General features: G+C 40.4%; 1 protein-coding gene across 1 annotated transcript in view; it reads left to right on the top strand.

Annotated features, from left to right (window-relative positions):
• uvrag (UV radiation resistance associated gene) overlaps window positions 1-25014 on the top strand; it is a 371671-nt gene that overhangs the window by 94017 nt on the left and 252640 nt on the right. Inside the window, exon 9 of the mRNA XM_069892509.1 lies at window positions 14200-14326. Coding sequence (XP_069748610.1) covers window positions 14200-14326 — 127 coding nt within the window. The remainder of the gene's footprint in view (window positions 1-14199; window positions 14327-25014) is intronic.

Raw genomic sequence — 25014 nt, 5'->3', positions numbered from 1 at the left:
TCTCCCCATATCCCTTGATCCCCTTAGCCACAAGAGCCAAATCTAACCTACTCTGAAATATTGACAAGGAACCGGCCTCAACTATTTCTTGTGGCAAGTAATTCCACAGATCCACCACCCTCAGAGAGAAGATATTTTTCCTCATCTCAGTCCTAAAAAAACTTCCCCCTTATCCTTAAACTGTGACCCTGGTTCTGGTTTTTCCCAGCATTGGAACCAACCTTCCTGCGTCTAGTCTGTCTAAACCCTTAAGAATTTAATATGTTTCTATGAAATCCCCCCCCCCTCAATTTTCTAAATTCCAGAGAATACAATCCTAGTCTATCCAACCTTTCTTCATATGCAAGTCCTTCCATCCCTGGAATCATTCTATTAATTTGTAACGATAACTCTCCCTGGCCACCTCTTCTATGTTTCAATATAATTTAATTTAGACATGCAGCACGGTTACAGACTCTTCCAGCCCTCAAACCCATGCTGTTCAAATACCCCAATTATCCTCCAACCCTGGTACTTTTTGAAGGGAGGGAGGAAACCGGAGCAGCCGCAGGAAGCCCATGCAGACATGGGGAGAACGTACAAACTCCTGAAAGACACAAATCTGGGTCGTATGCACTGTATTAGAGTTGCACTAACTGCTATGCTAACCATGTGCCCTATATATCCAGCATTTTTCCTAGAAATTATATACACCCCACAAACACTTTGGATGTAAATATAGCAAGTTTGTCAATGGCTCTAAAGTTTAGTGGAGTTGTAAAGTCTGAGGAAGGTTGTCAAATGATTCAGCAAAGAATTGATGAGTCAAAAATATGCGTGGAGAAATGGCAGAGTTTAATTTGGACAAGCGAGGTGTTGCATTATGGGAGGTTATCTACAACAGGAGCCTATACAGTAAATGAGAAGATCCAATGTGGAGGGAGATCTATGGTTCCACATCTTTAACTCCCTGAAAATGGCAGTGCAAGTAGATAAAATAATCAGTATGGTCACCTTTTGCAGGTCATTGATATAAAAATCAGGAAGCCTTGTTGTAATTGTGACTTGCAATGTATTACAAATTTGAGGGTGTTCTATATTATTTTAATAGCCAAAGAGAACTTTATCCAGCTCTGGAACGGTGTTGAAAACCTAGTACTTATGTGTACTGATACTAGATCAGTGAAGCCAAGCAGTTCTAAACCTTAACCCTAATGGCAAAATTAATCATTTAAAATTATTTTGCTTGGAATCAATTTGGTACTGTGTAGAAGGCATATTTTCTGAAAAGGCAATGCAAAGATGGTTATTTTGTGAAATAATTTTTTTATTTTAAAAATGTTCCAACTAGTGTTATTTCAAGATGTTGTCTGTATGTGTCACATCTGTGCTGAAAGACATCCATCGTTTTCCATAATACATCTTCCCAATGTGTTAACACCCAATTCAATCTGGAGATCTTTAAGACTACTAAATTCTGTCTGAGGCCACTGCCGTAAAAGACGCATTGTCCAACATGACATGGTTGATTATGTCATAACTATTCATCTTAGCAGCTTTCTATCCAAATGTATAAATGTATCGCATCCTTTCCAGTCGAGGTTACAGCTGCAGTTGTTCAGAACTACAGCAATTTTCAACCTCGCACTGTTTTCATGACCATTTGCTATTTTTGGTTAAATGTAGACATCTGTGAAAACACGACTTTGGTGTCAAATTCGGAGACCGCTACTCTGGAGGGGGGAAAAAATTGCTACAGACAGTTTGTAGCCCCTCGGTGGTTTAAAAAAAATGATGAACAGTGATGTGAAATTATGTGTGCTTGCTTTGGAGAAGTGAGAATCAGAAAGAAGGGACTTAGCAATGAGCAACTTCTTCACTGGAGTCTCCATTTTGTCTTACATATTTTCTACAAGGGTATTGTACATCATGTCCTGGCAAACTTGCTTGAAGGAGGAAGAAACTTTACCATTATGATTTCAGTGTTCTGGTGGTCAATTGCACAATTGATGCGAGAAAGGATTTTGTTTTGAGGCAGTTTATGAACAAGGAAAGTGACTGAGTGGCACGACATGACGTATTTTACTCTTCTGCAGTTTTGCTCTGTTCTGTGTCTACTTCATGGAAATATTCACAGTGATTCCACATTTACCCTCTTTTGCTTGCGTGAGAATCCTTCTCTTTCACCTCATAGTGAAAAATGCTTTTGTATTTTACTCCGATTGTGAAATTGGCCTTCGGCTTGCTTCATCTTCAGCAGTAACCATGTGTTCAACTCCTGCACAATTTATAACCTTGTGCTGTAATCTTGGTCTTCATTGTAAGGCTATAATTAGGAGCGGCGGTAAGTTATTCAACCCCTCAAGTGTGCTCCATCATTCAATGAGGTCACAGCTGCTTCTGTTTTCTGTCCACTTTCCTACCCTTAACCTTTCAACTTTCCCTCATAACATGATCCCTTCTTTGCCAGGGTCATCATAATGAATCTTCTCTGCCTCCAGCTGCATCTTCCTTTAAATAAGGTGACCAAAACAATTTGCAGTACTCTTCATGTGGTCTAATTAGTAACTTCTTGTAAGGCTTCTCTACTTTTATATTCCAACACCCTTGAATGTCCAGTCGTCCATAGCTGTTTTTGATCACCTGCTGCACTTTCATGCTATCTTTTCGCTCTCACCTGCATCCTGCTATTGTCTGTGTTAGCCTGTGCTCCACTCCACCTCCCTGCCTTCCATTTATTCAAGCATCTACCTGTTTTCCCTTATTCCTGGCGAAGGGCTTGGGTCCAAAACTTTTCCTTCCTATGAATGCTCCATGACTGCTGAGAATCCACAACACTTTTGTGTATTGCACGCTAGCTTTTGTTGTTCATATCAAAGGACTTTCAATCATATCTGGTACTTTGTCAAAAGCTCATCAAAACATCTTTGTTTGCTTTCTTGATGACAATTTCTGGGGGAAAAAAAAGATGCAGGCATTTCTGAAGTTCGACCCGAACCATGAGCCAATTGACAAATTTGGATGATGCATCTTGCACATGAATTTTTAAATTGAGATTTTAATTCTGAGATACAGCACTGTAACAGCCCTTTCTAGCCCATAAGCCCATCCTGTCCAAATAGACCCATGTGACCAATTAGCCTACTAACACTGCACGTCTTTGGCTTGTAGGAGGAAATCAGAGCTCCTAGAGCAGTGGTTCTCAACCTTTCTCTTTCCACTCACATCTCACTTTAAGTAATCCCTCTGCTATAGGTGCTCTGTGATTAGTAAGGGATTGCTTAAGGTGGGATGTGGGTGGAAAGAAAAAGTTTGAAAACCTTGCATCTCATTGACTCGTTATGTGCAGGGTTTCAGAACTCCAAAGGAAATGGGCCAATGACAATTGTTCTCAGGCAAAATATTTCAGTAACATTGGGTCAAGAGCAATGGTTCTCAACTTTCCTTCCCAACCCACATCCCACCTTCACCTAATCACAGAGCACTGCTGGCCTAGGGATTACTGAAAGTGGGATGTGAGTGGAAAGAAAAAGGTTGAGAACCACTGACCTAGAGGAAACCCACACAGAAATGTGGAGAATTTACAAACTCCTTAGTGCCAGATTCGAACACAGTTGCTGGCATCTTCCTTTAAATAAGGTGACCAAAACAATTTGCAGTACTCTTCATGTGGTCTAATCCTGAAACATCCTGAAACATAGCAACATTGTAGAAGTTCTTTGCTAACCATGTTGCTCATTTATTATGTCTGAATGAATTGGATGGCTCTGGCTATAGTTGGGATTAATAAAGGGAAGGATTGGTTCAAGTGAGAAAAAAAATTTTTGTGAGGAAAGATCAAGGGCATGGAACAATGTAGCAAAGTGAGTTGTACGCAGTGAGATAGGAATAGATAACATCGAGAAGCTGAAGGAACTCAGCAGGTCATCCAGCATCTATAGGTAGAAATGGTCAGTCAATATATATCAGGTTAGGACGGGAAGAGACATATAAGGCAATTGAACAACTGAAAAGTGGCAAAGCAGCAGATATGGTTGGAATCCCCCCAGAGGTCTGGAAGGCTGGCGGCAAAGCTCTGCAAACCAAACTGCATGATTTTTTCATGCTCTGCTGGGACCAAGGAAAGCTGCCTCAGGACCTTCGTGATGCCATCATCATCACCCTGTACAAAAACAAATTTCAGACTGCTCAAACTACAGGGGAATCACGCTGCTCTCCATTGCAGGCAAAATCTTCGCCAGGATTCTCCTTAATAGACTAATACTTAGTGTCGCCGAAAACGTCCTCCCAGAATCACAGTGCGGCTTTCGCGCAAACAGAGGAACTACTGACATGGTCTTTGCCCTCAGACAGCTCCAAGAAAAGTGCAGAGAACAAAACAAAGGACTCTACATCACCTTTGTTGACCTCACCAAAACCTTTGACACCATGAGCAGGAAAGGGCTCTGGCAAATACTAGAGCTCCTCGGATGCCCCCCAAAGTTCCTCAACATGGTTATCCAGCTGCATGAAAACCAACAAGGTTGGGTCAGATACAGCAATGAGCTCTCCGAACCTTTCTCCATTGACAACGGCGTGAAGCAAGGCTGCGTCCTCGCACCAACCCTCTTTACTATCTTCTTCAGCATGATGCTGAAACAAGCCGTGAAAGACCTCAACAATGAAGACGCTGTTTACATCTGGTACCGCACGGATGGCAGTCTCTTCAATCTGAGGCGCCTGCAAGCTCACACCAAGACACGAGAGCAACTTGTTCCGTGAACTACTCTTTGCAGACGATGCCGCTTTAGTTGCCCATTCAGAGCCAGCTCTCCAGCGCATGACATCCTGTTTTGCGGAAACTGCCAAAATGTTTGGCCTGGAAGTCAGCCTGAAGAAAACTGAGGTCCTCCATCAGCCAGCTCCCCACCGTGACTACCAGACCCCCCACATCTCCATCGGGCACACAAAACGGTCAACCAGTTTACCTACCTCGGCTGCACCATTTCATCGGATAGGTTCTTGAATTCTTGAATAGGTTCCAGTCCACCAATACACAAAAGAGCCTGAAAAAACAACCAACTGAAAAACCTCACCAAGATCAGTGTATACAGAGCCGTTGTCATACCCACACTCCTGTTCGGCTCCGAATCATGGGTCCTCTACCGGCATCACCTATGGCTCCTAGAACGCTTCCACCAGCGTTGTCTCCGCTCTACCCTCAACATCCATTGGAGTGACATCATCACCAACATCGAAGTACTCGAACTGGCAGAGTCCGCAAGCATCGAATCCACGCTGCTGAAGACCCAACTGCGCTGGGTGGGTCACGTCACCATCGCCTTCCCAAGATCGTGTTTATCTTGAGGATTTGGAGTGGAATGGAATAACATAGTCAAAGACAACAAATGCCAGAATCTGCAAGAGATGGTGTCAGAAAACAAAAGAAAACTGGTGAAAAGTAAAATATTTAAGATGCTTCATCTGAATATAAAATATTTGTCAAAATAGACACCATAGTGGCACAAATAGAGGCAAATGGTTTTGATTTAATAGCTATGACTGATGTGGTTGTGTAATTAAAAAGTACCATTTGGAATTGAATGTTCCAGGGGCTTAATGGCTAGAGAAGACAGGATACAGAGGAATTAGTGCTATCTTAAATAAGAAAGGGTTGTTAATGGTGATTAATGATTCTGTCCCAAAAGACAGGAGGTGAGTGAGTTCTTAAATGCATTCTGTCTGTATTTACCATGGAACTTGGGGAACTCGGGGAAGAGAAAAGTGACATCCTGAAACATAGCAACATTGTAGAAGTTTTTTTTTAAAGCTTAAAAGAAACACAGAACATAGGACATTACAGCATAGTACAGGTCCTTTGGCCCACAATGTTCTGCTGACTGAGGAAACATTCCCTACCTAACACTCTTGAAGGGTTTTTTCTTCCTTTTTTTAATCTTTGAAGGATTATAGTATTATTTTATAGGGTTTAATTTTTTTAGTGTCTGTATTTACTAATAGTTAAAATTATGTCTAGATTGAATTTTGCAACTTTTAATGTTCAGGGGTTAAATAACCCAATAAAGAGAAAGAGAGTATTGGCGTATATAAAAAATGATGAAAATTGATATTGCTTTTTTTACAAGAAACACATTTGACTGAGAAAGAACATTTGAAATTGAAAAGAGATTGGGTTGGTCAAGTTTTTTATTCTCCTTTTAATTCTAAAGGAAAAGGAGTAGCAATTTTAATTCATAAGAACTTGCCATTGAATTGGAATCTACTGAAGGGAATGCTGGTAGAGTTTTAAGAGTTAATTGTAAAATTTTTGTGGAATTTTGGACACTGTGTAATTTATATGCACCCAGTACAGATGATGAGCGGTTTATTTCAGAAGCATTTTTCTTGTTAAATCAGGCTAATGAAAATATTTTAGTGGGTGGTGATTTTAATTGTGTTTTGGATCCTTTATTAGATAGAAATCCAAAGAGTATAAGGAAGTCAAAGATGGCAATACAACTTAATGCGTTAATGAAAGATTTAAATTTGGTAGATATTTGGAGAAAAGTTAATCCTACAGAGAAAGATTTTTCTTTTTATTCTTCAAGGCATGATTCGTTTTCCAGAATTGATTTATTTTTGGTATCAACACATCTTCAGGGTAGGGTACTGCAAACTGAATAAAAAAATAGAGTTATATCAGATCATTCATTATTAATCTTCTCTTGTGAAAATTTGGAGATAGTACGTTTGATATATAGATGGAGGTTCAATGCAATGTTATTGAAAAAACCAGAGTTTGTTACTTTTGTAAAAGAGCATATTTCTTTGACTGAAAATGTTAATTCTGTAAAGAGTCATTTTATAGTATGGGATGCTTTAAAAGCTTATTTGAGGGGACAGGTCATTAGCTATTCTACAAAAGTTAAGAAACAATATGTGGCAGAAAATTTACAGTTGGAAAATCAGATTGCGGAACTAGAAAAGGACTTTCAGAAAGATATAACAAGATTAAAAAAGACCCCTATAAACGAAGCTAAAATTACGCTATAATACTTTACAAACTTACCAGTTTGAGCGCTTAATTAATAGATCTAAACAACGTTATTATGAGTTGGGGGCAAGGGCTCACAAAGTACTTGCCTGGTAATTGAAAGCTGAACAGGTGTCTCGGATTATTAATGCTGTTAAGAATTCAATAATAACATAAGCCTCAGGAAATTAATGACCAGTTTTATTCGTTTTATCAAGAAGTACATACTTCTGAGGGGAAACAGGATAATGGTTTTATTGATTCTTATTTATTTAAATTAACGTTACCGGTATTAGATGAGAAAGATATTCAGGAGTTGGAATCTCCATTTACGGATTTTGAAATCAAGAAAGCTATTCAGGTAATGCCTAATGGTAAGTCCTTGGGAGACGATGGGTTTCCTGTGGAATTTTATAAATTTTTTTATGTTAAATTTTCTAATATATTTGGGGAAGTGTTAAATCAAGTTACTGAAGACCAGAAGTTACCGGAAACGTGTTTGAGTGCTTTAATAACTGTTATCCCAAAGAAAGACAGAGATCCTTAACAGGCATCTTCATATAGACCTATATAACCACTTACAGCACAGAACAGGCCAGTTCGGCCCTACTAGTCCATGCCGTAACAAATCCCCACCCTCCTAGTCCCACTGACCAGCACCCGGTCGGTCCATACCCCTCCAGTCCTCTCCTCTCCATGTAACTATCCAGTCTTTCCTTAAATGTAACCAATGATCCCGCCTCAACCACGTGTGCCGGAAGCTCATTCCACATCCCTACCACCCTTTGCGGAAAGAAATTTCCCCTCATGTTCCCCTTATAATTTTCCCCCTTCAATCTCTATTCTTTATTGAATGTAGAGTATAAAATTATGGTAAAAGTAATTATGAAAAAGCTTTTGATAGGGTTGAATGGGACTTTTTATTTAAGGTATTAGAGAAATTTAAATTTGGCCCTTTCTTTATTGGTTGGGTTAAGGCTTTATATTTGAAACCGATTTCTAGGGTGATGACAAATGGACTGACATCTTTACCTTTTAAATTGACTCGATCAACTCGTCAGGGCTGCCCATTGTCGCCAGCCCTATTTGCATTGGCTAAAGAACCGTTAGCATAGGCTATTAGACAAAATGAGGATATTAGAGGGATGAGGATTAAGGATGAAGAATATAAAATTAATCTATTCGCAGACGATGTGTTGATAGATTTGACAGAGCTTGAGAGATCGCTGAAACAGTTACAGGAGTGTTTATTGAAATTTGGAGAATTGTCGGGATATAAAGTTAATTGGAATAAAAGTGAAATTTTACCAATTGGAGAAGAAGATTATTCTGAATTTAAAAATATTACAAAATTAAAATGGATGAATAAAATCAAATACTTAGGTGTTTGATGGGCAATTATTATCAATCATTATATCAATTAAATTATGTACCTATATTGATGCAGATTAAAGCAGATTTAATTAAATGGAAAGATCTTCCATTAACTTTAATTGGACGCGTTAATTGTATTAAGATGAATATCTTCCCTTGGATTCAATATTTATTTCAGTTTACTTCCAAAGAGTTTTATTCAGGATTTGAATAAAGCAGTACGAGAGTTTTTGTGGAAAGGTAAATTAGCTTGAGTAACGTTGTACAAACTTACTTGGAAATATGCATTGGGTGGCTTACAATTGCCACATTTTCAAAATTATTATGAGGCAGCTCTGTTGAAGTTTATTAGTAGATTGATGGATTTGGTTCAACCTCCTTGTTGGGCTAAGGTAGAGATATCATGTTTACCTAGAACAGAGATACATGAATTTATATTCTGTTGGAATTTGATTTTATGACAGGAATATGATATGCCAATACTGAAACATTTATTAAAGATTTGGATTAAAAAAATAAAATTTTAGGGTTGAAAGATAAATTACCAATTTTAACTCCATTATACAATAATCAGCTTATTCCTTTTTCAATATTTAATACTTATTTAAAGATTTGGAATTCTAAAGGTATAAAGACACTACAGGACTGTTTGGTAGAGGGACAATTTCTTTCTTATTCATTTGAGAGAACGATTTGAAAAACCTTTAAATTCTTTATTTGTGTCTTATCAGCTTTGGGCTTTGGTAAAAGATAATTATGGTAGAGAGGTGTATTTACCTACTTTGTCGAAATTTGAATTTTTGACTTTTACTAGACCAAAGAAGGGTTATGTTTCAGTTATGTATAATTTATTACAAGACAATATGGATAAGTCAAATTGGGAAAAATCTAAACTTAAATGGGAGACTGATTTAGTGTTTACTGTTCCTGAAGATGATTGGGCGAACATGTGTCAGGACAATGTAATTAAGTCGACTAATGTAAGATATGGTATGGTCAATTATAATTTTTTTAATCAATTGTATTTGGCCCCGGAAAAGTTTAAAAAAAAAGTGGGTTTAATTTTTGCCTGCTGTAAAGCAATTAAAAAGTTGGCATTAGTATTATCTGGTGCCCCTAACAGTAGGAGAGAAAAAAAAATCCATTCAGAGTCGGAGTGTCCGCGATCCTGCAGACCCAGAGACTCCTATTTGATTCATCGGCAACCTGAGCTCCAGGACTAATCCACCAATAAAATCGGTGCCCGAGGCCCTTCAGGAGCCATTATTTCCCTCAGCACTCTCTCGAATTCCAGCTCCGAAACCTGGTCCCATGAGCCAGTCTCCAGCAGCCCACAGCCCATGCAGGTCTCCTGACTAAATTGTCCATAGCCTGTGTGGTTCACTCAGCCGCTGAGCTTTTCGCTGGTCCGTTGCCATGGTCATCTTCCTAGTAGGGTCGTCTCCTCTGCTTCTGCCTCTTAACGGGCTGGGGGAGGTTGTTCTCCCCGTTTATGGTGCCCTGCGCTGGTCCGCTGCTGCTCAAAGTCTACAACCCCTCATGGTCTGCTGCTGAGCTCAGGTGCTGCCATCTTAGGCACAAACCTTGTGGTTGCAGGATATTATTTACAAAAGTAAAATACAAAAGTCTGCAGACACCTTGGTTGAAGTAAAAACATAATGGTAGAGAAACTAAGCAGGTCAAACAGTGTATTTTATTTTTCTTTCTTTGGCTTGGCTTCGCGGACAAAGATTTATGGAGGAGTAATGACCACGTCAGCTGCAGGCTCGTTTGTGGCTGACAAGTCCGAAGCGGGACAGGCAGACGCGGTTGCAGGGGAAAATTGGTTGGTTAGGGTTGGGTGTTGGGTTTTTCCTCCTTTGAGCCTTTCATCAAGCTTGAGCTAAACCTAACCTGGATGAATGTCTCAAACCTGAAACGTTGGTTATGTGTCTTTATCTTTGCAATATAAAGGACACTCTTTGATCTGCTGAGTTCCTCCAGCATTGTGTTTTTAATATTACTTACAAACACTGCCGACTTCTTTAACGGGCTGTTTAAAGTCTGCATGGAGCAGTCAGCATTAGAACAGAGTGGTTGAAACCTTAGGAGCAGCACTCTGTCTCCGCTCTCCCTGGTCCACACCAGAGGCATCACTGCTATTTTGGCAGCGCCAACAATTTTTCTAAGCCTTTTGATAGGATTGCACATTTTTGGCTGGCCCAGAAGGCAAGATCATGTAGAATTTGGGGTGAGCTCGGTGACTGGTTGCTAAAATTGGCCATTGGGAGGTAGTGGAGGGTTTGTCAGCATGGAGGCCCAAAGTGTAATGGAAGAATCTGCATTATTTAAATGTCATCAGATGTGATAGTGATATCGCAACACCAGCGTTGTCAGTTATTCTCATTTCGTTGTCCATTCTCTCTCTCCCCAAGTGTTTGTTGCTGCTGTGAACTTATGAAACACTCCAACCTTATTTTTTTCTCATCATTTATCCTATTAGACGATAAGATGTCTGAGCCATTTGTCCCATCGAACCTGCTCCCATGTTATTTCCTTTACACTTTTTGTAGTGGAGCCATTTTCACATTCTCCTCACACAGGCAAAAAACAAATCCTACTTCAATTGGGATCATTTTATGGGCACAGACATGATGGGCCAAAGAGCCTTTTACTGAGTAGCACTATTCTATGTTCTGAGGCACAGAGCACAATGTAGCCCCTTCTTTTCGTGCCAACCGAAGTACCATCCTGAACAAGTCAGCATTTGGACAATATCCCCCTTTCATTTTCCTATCCATGAACCTGTCCAAATGTCTTTAACAATCTAATTGAAACTGCCTCTGCTAGTGGGCTCTTTTGATCACAAGATAAAGGATCATAACTAGGCCATTTGGACCATAGAGTCTGCTCTGTAACTCCACCAAGTTCTCACATCGAGTTTGGTCTTTTCCCCATATCCCTTGATGCCCTAATTAGATACCAATCAGTGTCCTCCTTAAACTCCCCCAATGATCAGGCTTCCACAGCTGGATGTGGCAACGAATTCCACCAATCCACAACCCTCTGGCTGTAGAAATTTCTCCTCATCTCTGTTTTAAATGACTGTGCCGTCTTGTCCTGGATTCACCCAGTAGATTCACATCTACTCTGTCCAATCCTTTCAACATTCAAAATGTTTCGGATATCCTTTCTATGATATATACCCACTGAAAAAGAAGCTTGGCCTTTGCACCTCCTTTAAATCTTTCCCCTATGTGATAGAGTATATAGAAATGTTTTTGGGAGATAAATTGGACAAGGTTTGTTAGAGAAGGTCACCTTTAAAACAGATCTTATTTGAAATACTGGAGACATAGTGGCTTTTGCAGGAGCTATGAAGAGTGCTCAGAGAGGTCACTGAGGGGTTCTTGTTTATCGAAAAGCAGCAAACGAAAGAGCAGGCTGGTGCCCTTTTGTCCACAGAAGACTTGCTGTTGTAAGAGGGTCATGTGGTTTTGCAAGCAGAGAGAGTCAAACAGGATGTCTCAGATTCAGAGTGTGTGTGTGTGTGAGAGAGAGAGAAAAAAAAAAGAACAGTGTCAGCCAACTGAAATAGGAAAGTCTGGCAAGAAGCTCCAGTGTGGATGATAGCCAAGTCAGCCCTTGCAGCTCATCCAAGAGGAGAGGACTGGCTGTCTCATATTTCACTTGGAATAAGAGAAACAAAAAGGAACTCTGTAAAGTGGTTATCATCTAGAGAACCCTGATGGGGCAAGTTTCGTCAGCAAGACACTGAGGTGACTGATGGAAGTACCTCAGTTGAGGATATGCTGGAACAACACCTATCTCTCTCTGAAAACCTACAAGAACCTTCCTGAGCAGTAACCATTTACCTTTTGAACACCAAAGCCTGGTGAACTTGATACATATTAAATTCTGTGCACAGTCTAAGAGTTGCCTGCAACCAGTGAACTTGGAGGAATTAGAAGTGAGATTGGACTGTGAACCAAAGAACTTTTCTGAACTTACACATACATTACACACACGTGTGCTGAGAATTAGAAGGGTGTTAAGTTAGGTAAAGTAAGTTAATATGATAAGTTAAAGTTTGTTTCTCTTTTCATGTTTAAAGATAATAAAAAGCAACTTTTGTTTAAGTAACCATTTGTCTTGGTAAATATCTATTTCTGTTGGGTTTTGGGGTCCTCTCACTTTAAAACTTTGGCCTCTGGTTTTCACAGAAACAGAATTTATTGTTATGAACAAGTGGAATACAATGCTTCGTGGCAGCATCATAATGTAAACATTCATATTATGAACCATCTTACAACAAGAATATAAAAATAAAAATAATAGTGCATGGTTCATTGATCATTCAGGAATCTGATGGCAGCGGGATAAAAGCTGTCCTTGTGCCGTTGAATGCTCATCTTTAGGCTTCTGTACCTTTTACCTGATAGGAGCAGAGTGAAGAGGGCATTGTCGAGGTGGTGGGGGTCTTTTTTTTTAAGACACCATCTCAAGTGGATGTCCTTGATGGAGTGAAGTCTAGTGTATGTGATGTCGCAGGCCAAGTTAGCAACCATGTGGAGTTTTTCCTTGTCCTGAGATTTGGCACCTCTAAACTGGAGAGTGATGCAACCAGGCAGAATTCTCTCCATGGTACACCTGTAGAGGTCTTGGAGAGTCTTCAGTGATCTACTAAATATACTCTGGACCTTTAATTTCCAGCTGCGGCTGAGACATCTACCAACTCAACTTTACCACCCTCCTCGTATTCCATCCTTACCTCCTCAGAACGCTCTTCCTTCTTCACTCTGCAACAATCCCAATCAAAAGCTTCCATTGATGAAGGCCTCAAGCCCAAAATGTCAGTTCTGTATCTTTGCCTTTGCTACATAAAGGACACAGTTTGACCTGCTGAGTTTCTCCATTATTTTTTGTTTTTACTTCAACCACAATGTCTACAGAATTTTATGATTTACTACTGAATTTACTTTACTGGGAAAAAGACTGACCATACACCTTATTTATGCCCTCTTTGATTTCATAAACCTCGTCAAGGAAACTCCTTAGCCTCTTCTGTTCCAAGCAGGACAGCCCCAACCTCTCCAATCTTTCTTAATAATTCAACCCCGCGCCCCCCCCCCCCCCCCCCCCCAAAATTTCTGGCAACATCCTTGTGAACAGTAACCATGATTGGTCTTTTTTTTTCCATATCAGGCAAATTTCTTGTGAGACATCTGATTTTCAAGGATACCTTTGCCCAGTTTGTCAGAGGCTTTGTAGAAGTTGTGGGTGGGGGGAACCTCAAATATACATTGCATCATTATATAGAGCAGTGGAGAAAATGTTTAACATCTTTTCTCAACAATTGAGTCATTTGGTGTCAGCAACAGGTGCTGGAGCACCCAGCAGTGACGCCATTGGTCACATAGTCCAAAGACTGTGATCTCCAAATGCAATTTCACTCCAGGGTGTTTAATTTCTAGAACGTAGAGATTCACAGTACAGGCCCTTCTGTCCACAGTGCTGTGCTGAACTAACAACCAACTCAAACTGCTTAGTTTCCATTCTGCAACACCCTATTTAAATTTTAAATGTAGACATGCAGCCATTTCAGCCCACGAGTCCGTGCCGCCCATTTTACACCCAATTAACCTACACCGTCGTTACGTTTTGAATGGTGGGAGGAAACCCACGGCGACTCAAGGAGAACGTACCAACTTCTTACAGACTGAGCACAATTCGAATCCTCGCTCCCAATCGCTGGCGCTGTAAAGGCATGGTGCTAACCGCTCTGCCAACTGTGGAGGTGGACATTTTGGCAAACTGCTGAAGTAAAAAGAGTTTCACTTTTCTCTTCCTGTTAGAAAAAGGAACGGGAGCGTTTACAGCTGAAGATCTTGGTGCTGCGGAATGAACTTGAGAGGCAGGAGCGGGCACTTGGACGGGACCTGGAAGTGTTGCAGAAGGAGCTGCTTGTATTCCAGGACAAAGGTGAGCATATGCATGAAGTGCCTGGACGTCTTGCTTTTGTTTGAAATTTGGCAAAGTTACGTTCCTGGCACTTTATTGTTGGGTGAACTCAAAGGAGGCCTTTGGGACCTTTTTATAGGGTCAATTCCTTTTAAAATTAAAAACGGAAGATCAGACACTTGTTTCAAATGCTTGGGCAAAAAAAGCAATGGTTTGAGCAGATGGTACGAAACACAAGGACAAGTCTACTTTTGTGAGTTAAATTGATTAACAGGAGCACTGAGATAATTTTGGGTCAATGCAACCTCCTCAAATATTTTTTCTAAATAGAATCAAATTTAGCCTGTCCTGTTGATCTGAGGATTTTGCTCGAGTGACTCACCTTCAAACATGATATTGTTTTGGATATCTAATGTACTTTTAGCTGTTCCTCCCAAACCTCCGTGAATGATGTTCCTTAAATTTAGATATTTGCATTTTTCCATGAAGAGTTGGTGCATTAATGATTTCATTTAACTTCAGTTTTCTTTGTATAGTATCTAGGGACATTCTGACCTTTGTGCCCACGTGTGCTAACATTTCACTACATTTGTCTTGATATTCCATCGCTTGTTTTTAGCTGCGTCAAACAAGGTTTCGGGTGCTTACCAGAGAAGTGTGTTAGTTGGAATGGGCCAGGATGGCTGGCAAGACAGTAACTCGTGCAAAACAATTTTCAAAAGGAATTTTTAAAAATTGTAAATGATTGGAAATCCCACATTTTATCAAATTGGGTAGGAATCAAATCCCTTGGTGTGACTCATTGTTCTTAATTTAGATATTACTGGAGGTAATAGGATATATTTAGTAGAAATTGATAACATAAAAGCCTCCTCTGGTGAGTTGAATTAAAATGTAATTGAAACTATCAGTTCTCACAAACCAGCCCAGGGTGTTCGATTTGAGTGTTGCAGGTATTTACATTAATTGTCTTATATTAAAAAAACTGGTAATTGTGTAGCTCGTTTTGAGATCCTGATGCACATTGGAGTCGAAGACTGCCTAGTCTCAGTTTCAATAGAATAAAGGGAAACGACGGTGTAACAATCCCTTCCGTCTTTTTTCTTGGAGAAATCTCACTCGTTATTCGGTTTTGTTTCGTGTCCAAAAAGGCACCTTGCTGTCATCAATTTGGTTTCCGATGTCAGCTCTTCATTGTCAAAAATATGATAAAATGGCCCAGAGGAAGAAAGGAAATTGGTTTTGTCAGGGTGCTGTAGACTAACAAATGGATAAGGGAGGAGGTGAATGGAATAGAATTACTGCAGTTGGAACAATTCCAATTCAGCACTGCTGTGTGTACCAGAAACATACTTGTACCCGTGCTCTATGGCAAATGATGGAAACAATAAAGAAGCTGCAATATCTAGAGGATGGATGTGCAAATATTGTGTTTCTGCTAATGCTCTTGAATCCATCTTCAGCATTTGCATAATCGTGTGGATTAAAATGTTCATCACAAAGGCTGGAAGATGAATTTTTAGAATGCAAATGCTGAAATCCACATGGTACAGCACTCGTCAATTGAGAAATGGCAAAAATACTCGATCATTGACTTAAAAGCAATTTTGATTTTAATCCCACTTGAATGGAGTGCTGGAAATATTTGGTTGGGATTTCAAAACCAAAAAGCCAAAGATGGAAACTTGCTTCAAGCTCCTCACCACAGCTTCTTTCACTTGGGTACAGAGGGCTAATGTTCGAGGCCTAAAGGAACAATGGATCTCAGAGCCTTGCATTTTTAATTTATTCATGGGCTATGTGGTCAGGTAACACCAGCATTAAATCAGAATTTACTGTCATGAACAAGTCACAAAATTCAGTGTTTTGCGGCAGCCTCACAGTGCAAACATATATATTATGAACCATCTTACAACAGTAATATTTAAAAATAATAGGCCGTGTCTTTGGTTCGTTGATGATTCAGGAATCTGATGGCGGTGGGGAAGATACTGTCCTTGTGCTGCTGGGTGCTTGTCTTTCGGCTCCTTTACTTTTTTTGCCAATGGTAGCAGAGTGAAGAGGGCGTGGCCTGGGTGGTGGGGTTCTTTGAGGATAGAGGCTGCTTTTTTAAGACACCGCCTCATGCAGATGTCCTCGGTAGAGTGAAGTCTGGTGCCTGTGATTTCGCAGGCCAAGTTAACAACCCTTTGAAGTTTATTCTTGTCCTGAGAGTTGGTGCCTCTGTACCAGGCAGAGATGCAACCAGCCAGAAAGCTCTCCACTGTAGTTTTCGAGAGTCTTCAGCGACAGATTGAATCTCCTCAAGCACCTCAAAGTATAGCTGCTGGTGAGCCTTCTTCCTGATTGCATCAACATGGAGACTCCAGGATACATCCTTAGAGATGTTGACACCCAGGAATGTGAAGTTCTTGATCCTCTCCACTACTGAGCCCTTGATGAGGACTGGGTTGTGTTCCCTTGACTCCCTCCTGAAGACCACAACCATCTCCTTGGTTTTGCTAACATTGAACATGAGGTTGTTGATGTGACACCACTTAATGAGCTGTTCTATCTCCCTCCTGTTTGCTTCCTCATTGCCGTTTGTGATACTATTGACAGCTATGGTGTCATCGGCAAACTTGTAGATAGCATTGGAATTGTGCCTGGGCACACAGTCATGGATATGTAATGAGTGGAGCAGTGGACTAAGCATGCATCCTTGGGATGCTCCTGTGTTGATAATCAGTGAGGAGGAGACATTGCTTCCAATTCGTACTGACTGTCGTCTTGCAATGGGAAAGTCAAGGATCCAGTTGCAGAGGGAGGTACAGAGGCCTAGAGTTTGTAGCTTATCGACCATCACTGAGGGATTAATGGTGTTGAAGCCTGAAGTGTAGTCGATGAAGAGCAGTATGATTTGCTGTTTTCGATGTGTTCCAGAGCTGAGTGGAGAGCCAGCGATATTGCATCCGCTGTGGAGCGATTGTGACGATAGGTGAATTGCAGTGGGTCCAGATCTTTACTTAGGTTAATTCTGGCCATGACCAGCTTATCAAAGCATTTCATCACAGTAGAAGTTAGTGCTATTGGGCAGTAGTTGTTGAGGCAGCTCACATTACTCTTGGGTTCTGGGATGATTAATGCCCTTTTGAAGCAGGTGGGAATCTCTGACTGGAGCAATGAGAGGTTGTAAATGTCCACAAACACTCTGGCTAGTTGGTTAGTGCAGATTTTCAGTCCCCTGCCAGGTGCGCTGTCAGGGCCTGATACCTTTCGAGGGCTCGCCCTCTTGAATGATATTCTAACATTATCCTCTGGGGGGCGTGGCAAGATGGCGTAAGGATCAGACGTGCCTTCCAGTCCTCTCCTGACTCTATCTTATTGTTTTGTCTAGAAATGCCCGTTAAAATTCTTTAAAAGTTTAGATAATTTCAGTGCTGTTAATTTAACTTATGATGGTACAATTGGTGGAAAAGAGCAAAAAAAAACGACAACAGATCATCAAAAAACTACATTTTCCAAAAGTTCAAGTTTTGGAGCCTACCTACAGGAAAGACACCGGGACTCAGCGTGAAATGGATCCCAGGAGAGAGGTACAGTGTTCGGATGTAGAGCTCTATGTTACATCGATAGAGCCCCCTAAAGAGGGCGCCAAACAGCCTTTAGAACAAAGAGTTACTCAAAGGCATTTGTCAACTGTAGAGGTGGCGCTGCAAACTGCATCTCTTGAGATACAAGAACCTATACGACTTGATGTACTGGGAGAATTTAATACATTATGGACTGGGGAAAACCCCGGCCAGCGTCCTCCAGTCATTGCTGGAGAGGCTGTGGCTGGGGTTTCCACACGCAGTAATACTACAAGGAAGGCAACCAGAATGAAGGAAGGAACAGAAGATCCTTTGGTTATGCAGAAGAAGCAGGAATCTGTTGAGCCAAAATCTCTTCCAATTGTAAAGATTTTTGTGAATCTTGAATCGAAATTATCTTATACAATGCAGGGATTATCCAAGATTATGACTGAACTTGGTACTAGGTTTAATACTTTGATGAAAATACATTCTCAACAGATGGCTGAGTTTGGAGCTTTTAAGCTTGAAGTGAGAGATAAATTTAATTCATGTGAAGAAGATATAGACGAAATACGGGATCAAGTGACCAAAATGGTCGAAGACTTACAAACTCAAAATTAAAATTTGGTGAAAAAGATTGATTATTTGGAAAACCAATCCAGACGGAACAATATAAAGATTATTGGTTTGCCGGAAGGTATGGAGGGACCAGACCCAAGAAAATTTTTTACTGAATGGATTCCGCAGGTGCTGGGTCAAGAACATTTCCCGGAAGGTATAATACTGGTACGTGCTCATAGAGCCTTGCGTAGAAGACCTATTTCAGGTCAAAGTCCAAGACCTGTTTTGGTTCGTTGCTTGAATTATTATGACAGAGAAATAATTTTACGAGTGGCTATTAGAAATGCACAACAGAGAAAATCACCCTTGATGATTCAAAATAATCGAGTTTTCTTCTATGCGGATTTGAGTCAAGAAGTTATGTTCCAACGACGGGAATTCAATCCTGCTGAAGAGTTGTTGTGGAAGAAAGGTTACAAGGCAACCTTTAGATATCCAGCTGTTTTGAAGGTTTTTCAAGATGGTTGCCAACCAAAGTTCTTTGATTCTCCAAAGGAAGCTATAGCATTTGCTCAAGAGCTGCCAATTACTCAGTTTCAACAGAGACATAGTCCGCCGCGATCTCTAAGGAGACAAGAGATGGAAGAAAAGAGCCGTGCTCCAAGAAGGAATGGTTGTAATGGTGACTCGGCAGTTGGAGCTGATTAAAAGAAGAGTTGTCCTTTTTTTTCTAATTTTTTTTTAAAAAAGGGATATTAAATAATGATGATGTTAGTTTAAGATGAAGTGAGAGTTGGGGGAGAGAACTGGATATGCACTATTTCCTGAAAGTCATCTGCTACGTGTGAGTTATCTCACACCCATTTTTTTTTGGGAGTTACCGCATTGCGCGGTTTAGACGGGAGGGGGTATTTTTAACCTCCTACCGTTTTTTTTCCTTTTTTTTTGTATTAGATTAAAGAGTGAAGGGTTTTTTTTTGTTTAAATATAAACAAAAAAGCATAAGAAAGTATTTGATTGTTTAAAAAACTAAAAATTGATGTGGTTTTTTTGTAAAGTTTATTCAGTAGATAAGGAATATCTGAAATTTAAATTGAATGGGATGGATAAGTTTTTTTTAATATTTTTTCTTTAACTTTAAGGTGAAAAGAGTGGTAATTCTGGTGTATATTATTTTGCTATTTTAGTTATAGAACGAATGGAATAATGGTGAAAGTTATAAATTGAATTGTACAATTCTTAATGAGGTTTGAATTTTGTTTTAAGATGGTGGTTTATGTGACTAATATGATGATAGATGTGAAGTTAGTTGATATTTGGTGAAGGTTTATCTCTATAGAGAGTTTTTTTTCATCTTTTTTTCATGCTACAATTTTTTTTTAAGAATTGATTATTGTTTAAGAATTTTTGATAGATGATGTTACTAACTTTACTAATTTTTTATATTAAGTTTGAGTTAAATATATGTTTCATCTTAACTCCGTTTGTTAAATATATGCATTTAAGTTTGATTTAATATGTTTTTTAAGTCTGATATCTTAGTATTAATTACTTTTCTTTCTGTTAGTATTTTAATAGGTTATGTTTTTTGTTTTTGTTTTGTAAGTGGGTTTTTTTCTCTCACATATATTATTAACTTTATTGATTCTTCACTCTTTATTTTGGGGGGAAAGGGGGTTGGACTAATTTGAGTTGGGTTATTAATGTGTAATAATTATTGGGGAGGGTATAGTTTATTAAGATTACTGATATTGTATTGTAATTTTATTATTTTATTCTTAATGTTTTTAAATGTAATCTATATGTTACTCATGTTATAAAATCTTAAATAAAGTTTAAAAAAAAACATTATCCTCTGAGAGATATCCCAGAGTCCTCAGCCTTTGCAGAGATTCTAATCGGCACGTTTAGTTGTTGTTCTTAAAGTGGGATTAGAAGGTGTTCAACTCATCGAGTAATGAAGCATCGCACCCACCTTGTAGGCTATAATCGCTTGCACTCCCTGCTATAGCTGGAGTATCTCGGTCTCTGTAATTGCCACTTTGCCTCAGAGATAGCCTTCTGCAGGTCATACCTGGTCTTGTATAGATCTAGATCCCCTGCCTTAAATGCCCTTGTTCTTGTCCTCAGCAGGTTGCCAATCCTCAAATTCATTCAGGGCTTCTGGTTGGGGAGTATACACATACATGCAGGTCTTGATGAAGTCGGTGAGACCTGTTGCATATTCATTCGAGTCTACGAATGTTCCAGTCCACCGATTCATGGCAGTCTGCAGATGCTCCTCTGCCTCCCTCGACTATAATTTTGCTGACTTCACCAGTGATGCTGTGGTCCTCAGTCTCTGCTTGTATACCAGGAGTAGAAGTACAGCCAGATGATCAATCTTGCTAAAGTGCGGTCGTGGTATGGCTCAGTAGGTGCTTTTCATTGTTGAGTGTGTTGGTTCCCCTGGTCTCGCATGTGTCGTGTTGATGGTAGTTTGTTGGTCTTCTTCAGGTTGGCCTGATTGAAGTCCCTTACAATGGTCGAGAAGGCATCAGGATGTGCTGTCTCACAGTGCTCAGTCCCTCCAATGCCCACCTGATGTTAGCCTGGGGTGGAACATACACTGCAACCAGGATGATGGCAGTGAACTCCCTCGGCAGATAGAATGAGTGTCACTTGATTGCCTGATGTTCCAGGTTGGGGGAGCAGGGCTGGAACATAACCATCATGTTTGTGCACCACCTTGAATTGATGATGACCTAAATGCTGCCTCCCCTGGTTTTTCCTGACACCGGTATTTGGTCAGTGCTATGGAGGGTGTTGCCCTTGGGCTGCAGCGCCAGGTCTGGAATGTTCGTGTTTCAGTAAAGCACATCACACAGCACTCCCTGATGTCTCTCTGATGTTGTATCTTTGTTCGATTGGCGGCTGAGTGAACGTTATCCTGACTACACTGTAAGTGATCAAGTTCAAATGTTTTGTCAGAATACATACATGACATCACATACAACCGTGATATTTTTCTTGCAGGCCAGGCAGATTTTCTACTTATCAATAGTGCAACTATACTCAAAAAATGTATACTAAAGAGAGAAATATAAACTAATACAGAAAAAAAATCAGTAATTAACAATGTGTAAAAGAGACTGTTGTTGAATTGTCTGTTAGTGGAGGGGTGACAACTGTTCCTGTACGAGTCTTGTGGCATCTAGACTTCCTTCCTGATGGTAGCAGCAAGAACACAGCATGTCCATATAATCACATAACCACTTACAGCACAGGACAGGCCAGTTTGGCCCTACTAGTCCATGCCGTAACAAATCCCCACCCTCCCAGTCTCACTGACCAGCACCCGGTCCATACCCCTCCAGTCCTCTCCTATCCATGTAACTATCCAGTCTTTCTTTAAATGTAACCAATGTCCTGGGTGGTAGGGATCCTTGATGGTTGCTGCTGCTCTTCGACGGCAACGTTCCTTGTAGATGTTCTCGACGGTGGAAAGTTTTGCCTTGCAAGGCTTTCTGCCCAGGCCTTGATGCAGCCCGTCAGCATACTTTCTGCTACAGATCTGAAGAGGTTTGCGAAGGTTTCTGATGTCATACCAAACATTCTCAAGCTCCTAAAGAAGTGGTGACACTGATGTGCTTTCTTCACAATAATATTAGTATGTTGGGTCCAGGAAAGGTCTCATTATACTAGTTTTATTGAGCCCTGATAGATAAATAGTGTCTAAGAACCTATGTTACCAGGGTCCAAATAGAAGATCAAATTTGTGCCATTAATACGTGAAGTAGTCGCAAACATTCAGAACATAGAAACTGCAGATGATGAAATCTTGAACAAACCGTCTGCTGGAGGAATTCATCAGGTCAGCCAATGTCCAGTGATAGAAATGGTCTGTCAATGTTTCAGGTCGGAGCCCTTTATCAAGGTGTGTTGTCCTCCGTCCTTTTGCCCCCTTGGAGCAGCATTTCATTCTTGCTCCCTTTGTTTAATTCTCATTTAATGTTACATTCTCATCATGCACCCTTTAGAAAGTAAGGATTGAATCACGCGAGTGCCTTCTCAATAAAGTGGTTGCTAATACGTTGCCAGTTAATTTTGCGTTTGGAAAGTGGGCAAGCAAAATTGCTTGGCTTTGTTCCTGCAATATAAATACCACATTGTGATCCTGCATACCAGTTTTCTTGTAAAACCAAAGGAATGTCCAAATCTGGTGACAGAAATGCACAGAAAATGGCTTATGTAACTAGTCTTCAGGAAAATAAACCTTCAACAGCCAGACTTGACCCAGAAAGTTCCTTTCCAGAAATAGACACATTTGTAATTGGTGTCTCTTGAGACCACTCCAGTTCATTAAACTGTTCCCGCCTCTCTGCAGAAGAAATAGCCAGAGAAAGTAAAGTTTAAATCCTGCCTTGCTACCTAATCAGCTTGGTTTTTGCCTAGCTTAGTCTTGCTTTATGAATAGTTTGATGTCGTGATGGCCTCCAATAACTTGTTTCCATGAGATAATGATGAATTGGTTGAGTCAGTCTGCTGCCGGGAGCTCGAAATGGATCCTGTCTTAATGAAAATAGTGTTTCAAAATGAAAGACTTTTAAGAAAACAATTCTATTTCACTTTAAGAGTAGAAGTATCCTGTCAAATGCAGTACTGGGGAAATTAGACAAATAACTAAAAGTTGCTTGTACTTATAAATAGCAATTGTACAAGCTGACATGTGGAGAAAGGGAATGCAGATAGGTTTCAATCTTTAGATTTTCAGCAGGACTTTTTTTTTCTCCCAATTTTTAACGTTTTATCTGGGTTTTAGTCAGTTTTTCTATTCCATAGTTTCCGCTCCCTTCGTTACTCCCTTGTCCACTCATCCCTTCCCACTAATCAGCCCCCATGGCACCTTCCTCTATGACAGCAGGAAGTGCCACACCTATGCTCACAGCTTCTCCCTCACCACCGTTCTGGGCCCAAACTGTCCTTCCAAGTGATTTGAATCTGCGGGAGTCATCTACTGCATTCAATACTCCCATTGAGCCCTTCTCTGCGTTGGAGAGACTGGACGCAGACTGAGAAATCCATTCACTGAGCACCGTGGCTCTGTCCACATCAGTGATGGATCTCCCAGTGGCCAACCATTTCAATTTCTGCGCTCCACTCCCAGGCTGATATGTCTGTCTGTGGCCTCAAACCAAGACCAACCGTAAATTCGAGGATCAACAACTAATATTCCGTCGGGGCACTCTCCAACTGGATGGCATTAACATAGATTTCGCTGGTTTCTGCCAGACTCTTTTCTCCTCTTCACCATCCCTCTGTCTTCTTTTCTACCATTTTCCCATCCCTTCCTTCCTCATTCACAGAGTTACCCCCGTTTGCTGTTGTGTCCTCTCTCCTTCATCCACTATTACCTCTTGCCTCACCTGCGCCTCCCTCTATTTTATTCAGGCGGCTACCTACATTTTGCTCGTATAGTACCTTGTTGAAGGATTTGGGCAGAAACCTTGGTTATGTATCTTTCTCCTTGCTAAATAAAGTACACTCTGACCTACTGAGTTTCTCTGCTATTGTATTTACTTCAGTTTAAAGTTGCGTATTATAATACCCTAGAGTTGATTGAAATACTATCTTTGATTGACTAGTGTCTTATCTTAGCCAGGTGTTACCCTGGATATCCTAGGATCAAGGTTCAAACCTGACCTCCAGTGACTTTACTGAGGATATTATAAATTCTGCAAGTGACTTGTGAGCTTTGGTGTGTTTATTTCCTCACACCCCTGAAAAATGAAATTGGTAGTCGCATAACAGCTATAAAATATCCCTGGTACATCATTATATGATTTCAAAAAATCTGTGGCAAATGAAGGGAATGTGAGCAAAAATTTGAGATGAGTCTAAATTAGTGTTGGATGAAGTTGAAGAGTCTTTTTCAATACTGTAAGATTCAAATGTGTTTTAACATGCTGGGAAATTATTCCCATTTTCATGGAATGCATGTTGTGCCATTCCAGTCCTGACTTTTTTTTTCCTCCAAGCCCCTTGTCATTTTCCTTGAACACCTGCAGTGTAAGCTCCACTGCATGTATTCTGAGACCAACTCGAGTCAAAGTGTACTGTGTACCGTAATTTTCTTAGTATATTCAAAACTTTTTTTTAGTGCTGTCCCGCTCTGCCTCGGTGGTCCACTGCCTGCTCTCTGTTGCTGTGGACCACTAAGCCTAACCCTAACCAGAACCCCAACCATCCCCTTAACCCTATCCCAAATCCCACACCTAACCTACCCCCAAAGTTAAATTATCAAGCACAGAGGGACTGAAGACAAACATCAGTGTATATTCCCAAACTCGCTGTAATATTCCCACTATAAATTGCCAGTGTGTTCTTCTCACGGCCGCTATTAATTGTGCGTGTTCTTTCAACATGTAAAAATATTCTTATATAGTGCACACAGGCATATAACACGCGGGAGTGGGGGGGGGGGGGGCGACACAGGTACCTGGTTTGTAAAATACGCATATAACACGTGTTAAAATTGAGCCTGCAGCAACTTTTTAGTCAAGCAGCTAGTTCCATACGTCCACCACTCTCTGTTAAGAAATTCCACCTAAATCT

Source organism: Narcine bancroftii, chromosome 7, assembly GCF_036971445.1.
Source record: "Narcine bancroftii isolate sNarBan1 chromosome 7, sNarBan1.hap1, whole genome shotgun sequence".
NCBI classification, from domain to species: domain Eukaryota; kingdom Metazoa; phylum Chordata; class Chondrichthyes; order Torpediniformes; family Narcinidae; genus Narcine; species Narcine bancroftii.
The sequence above is the reverse complement of the archived record's forward strand: the minus strand, read 5'-3'. Positions and strand labels throughout refer to the sequence as shown.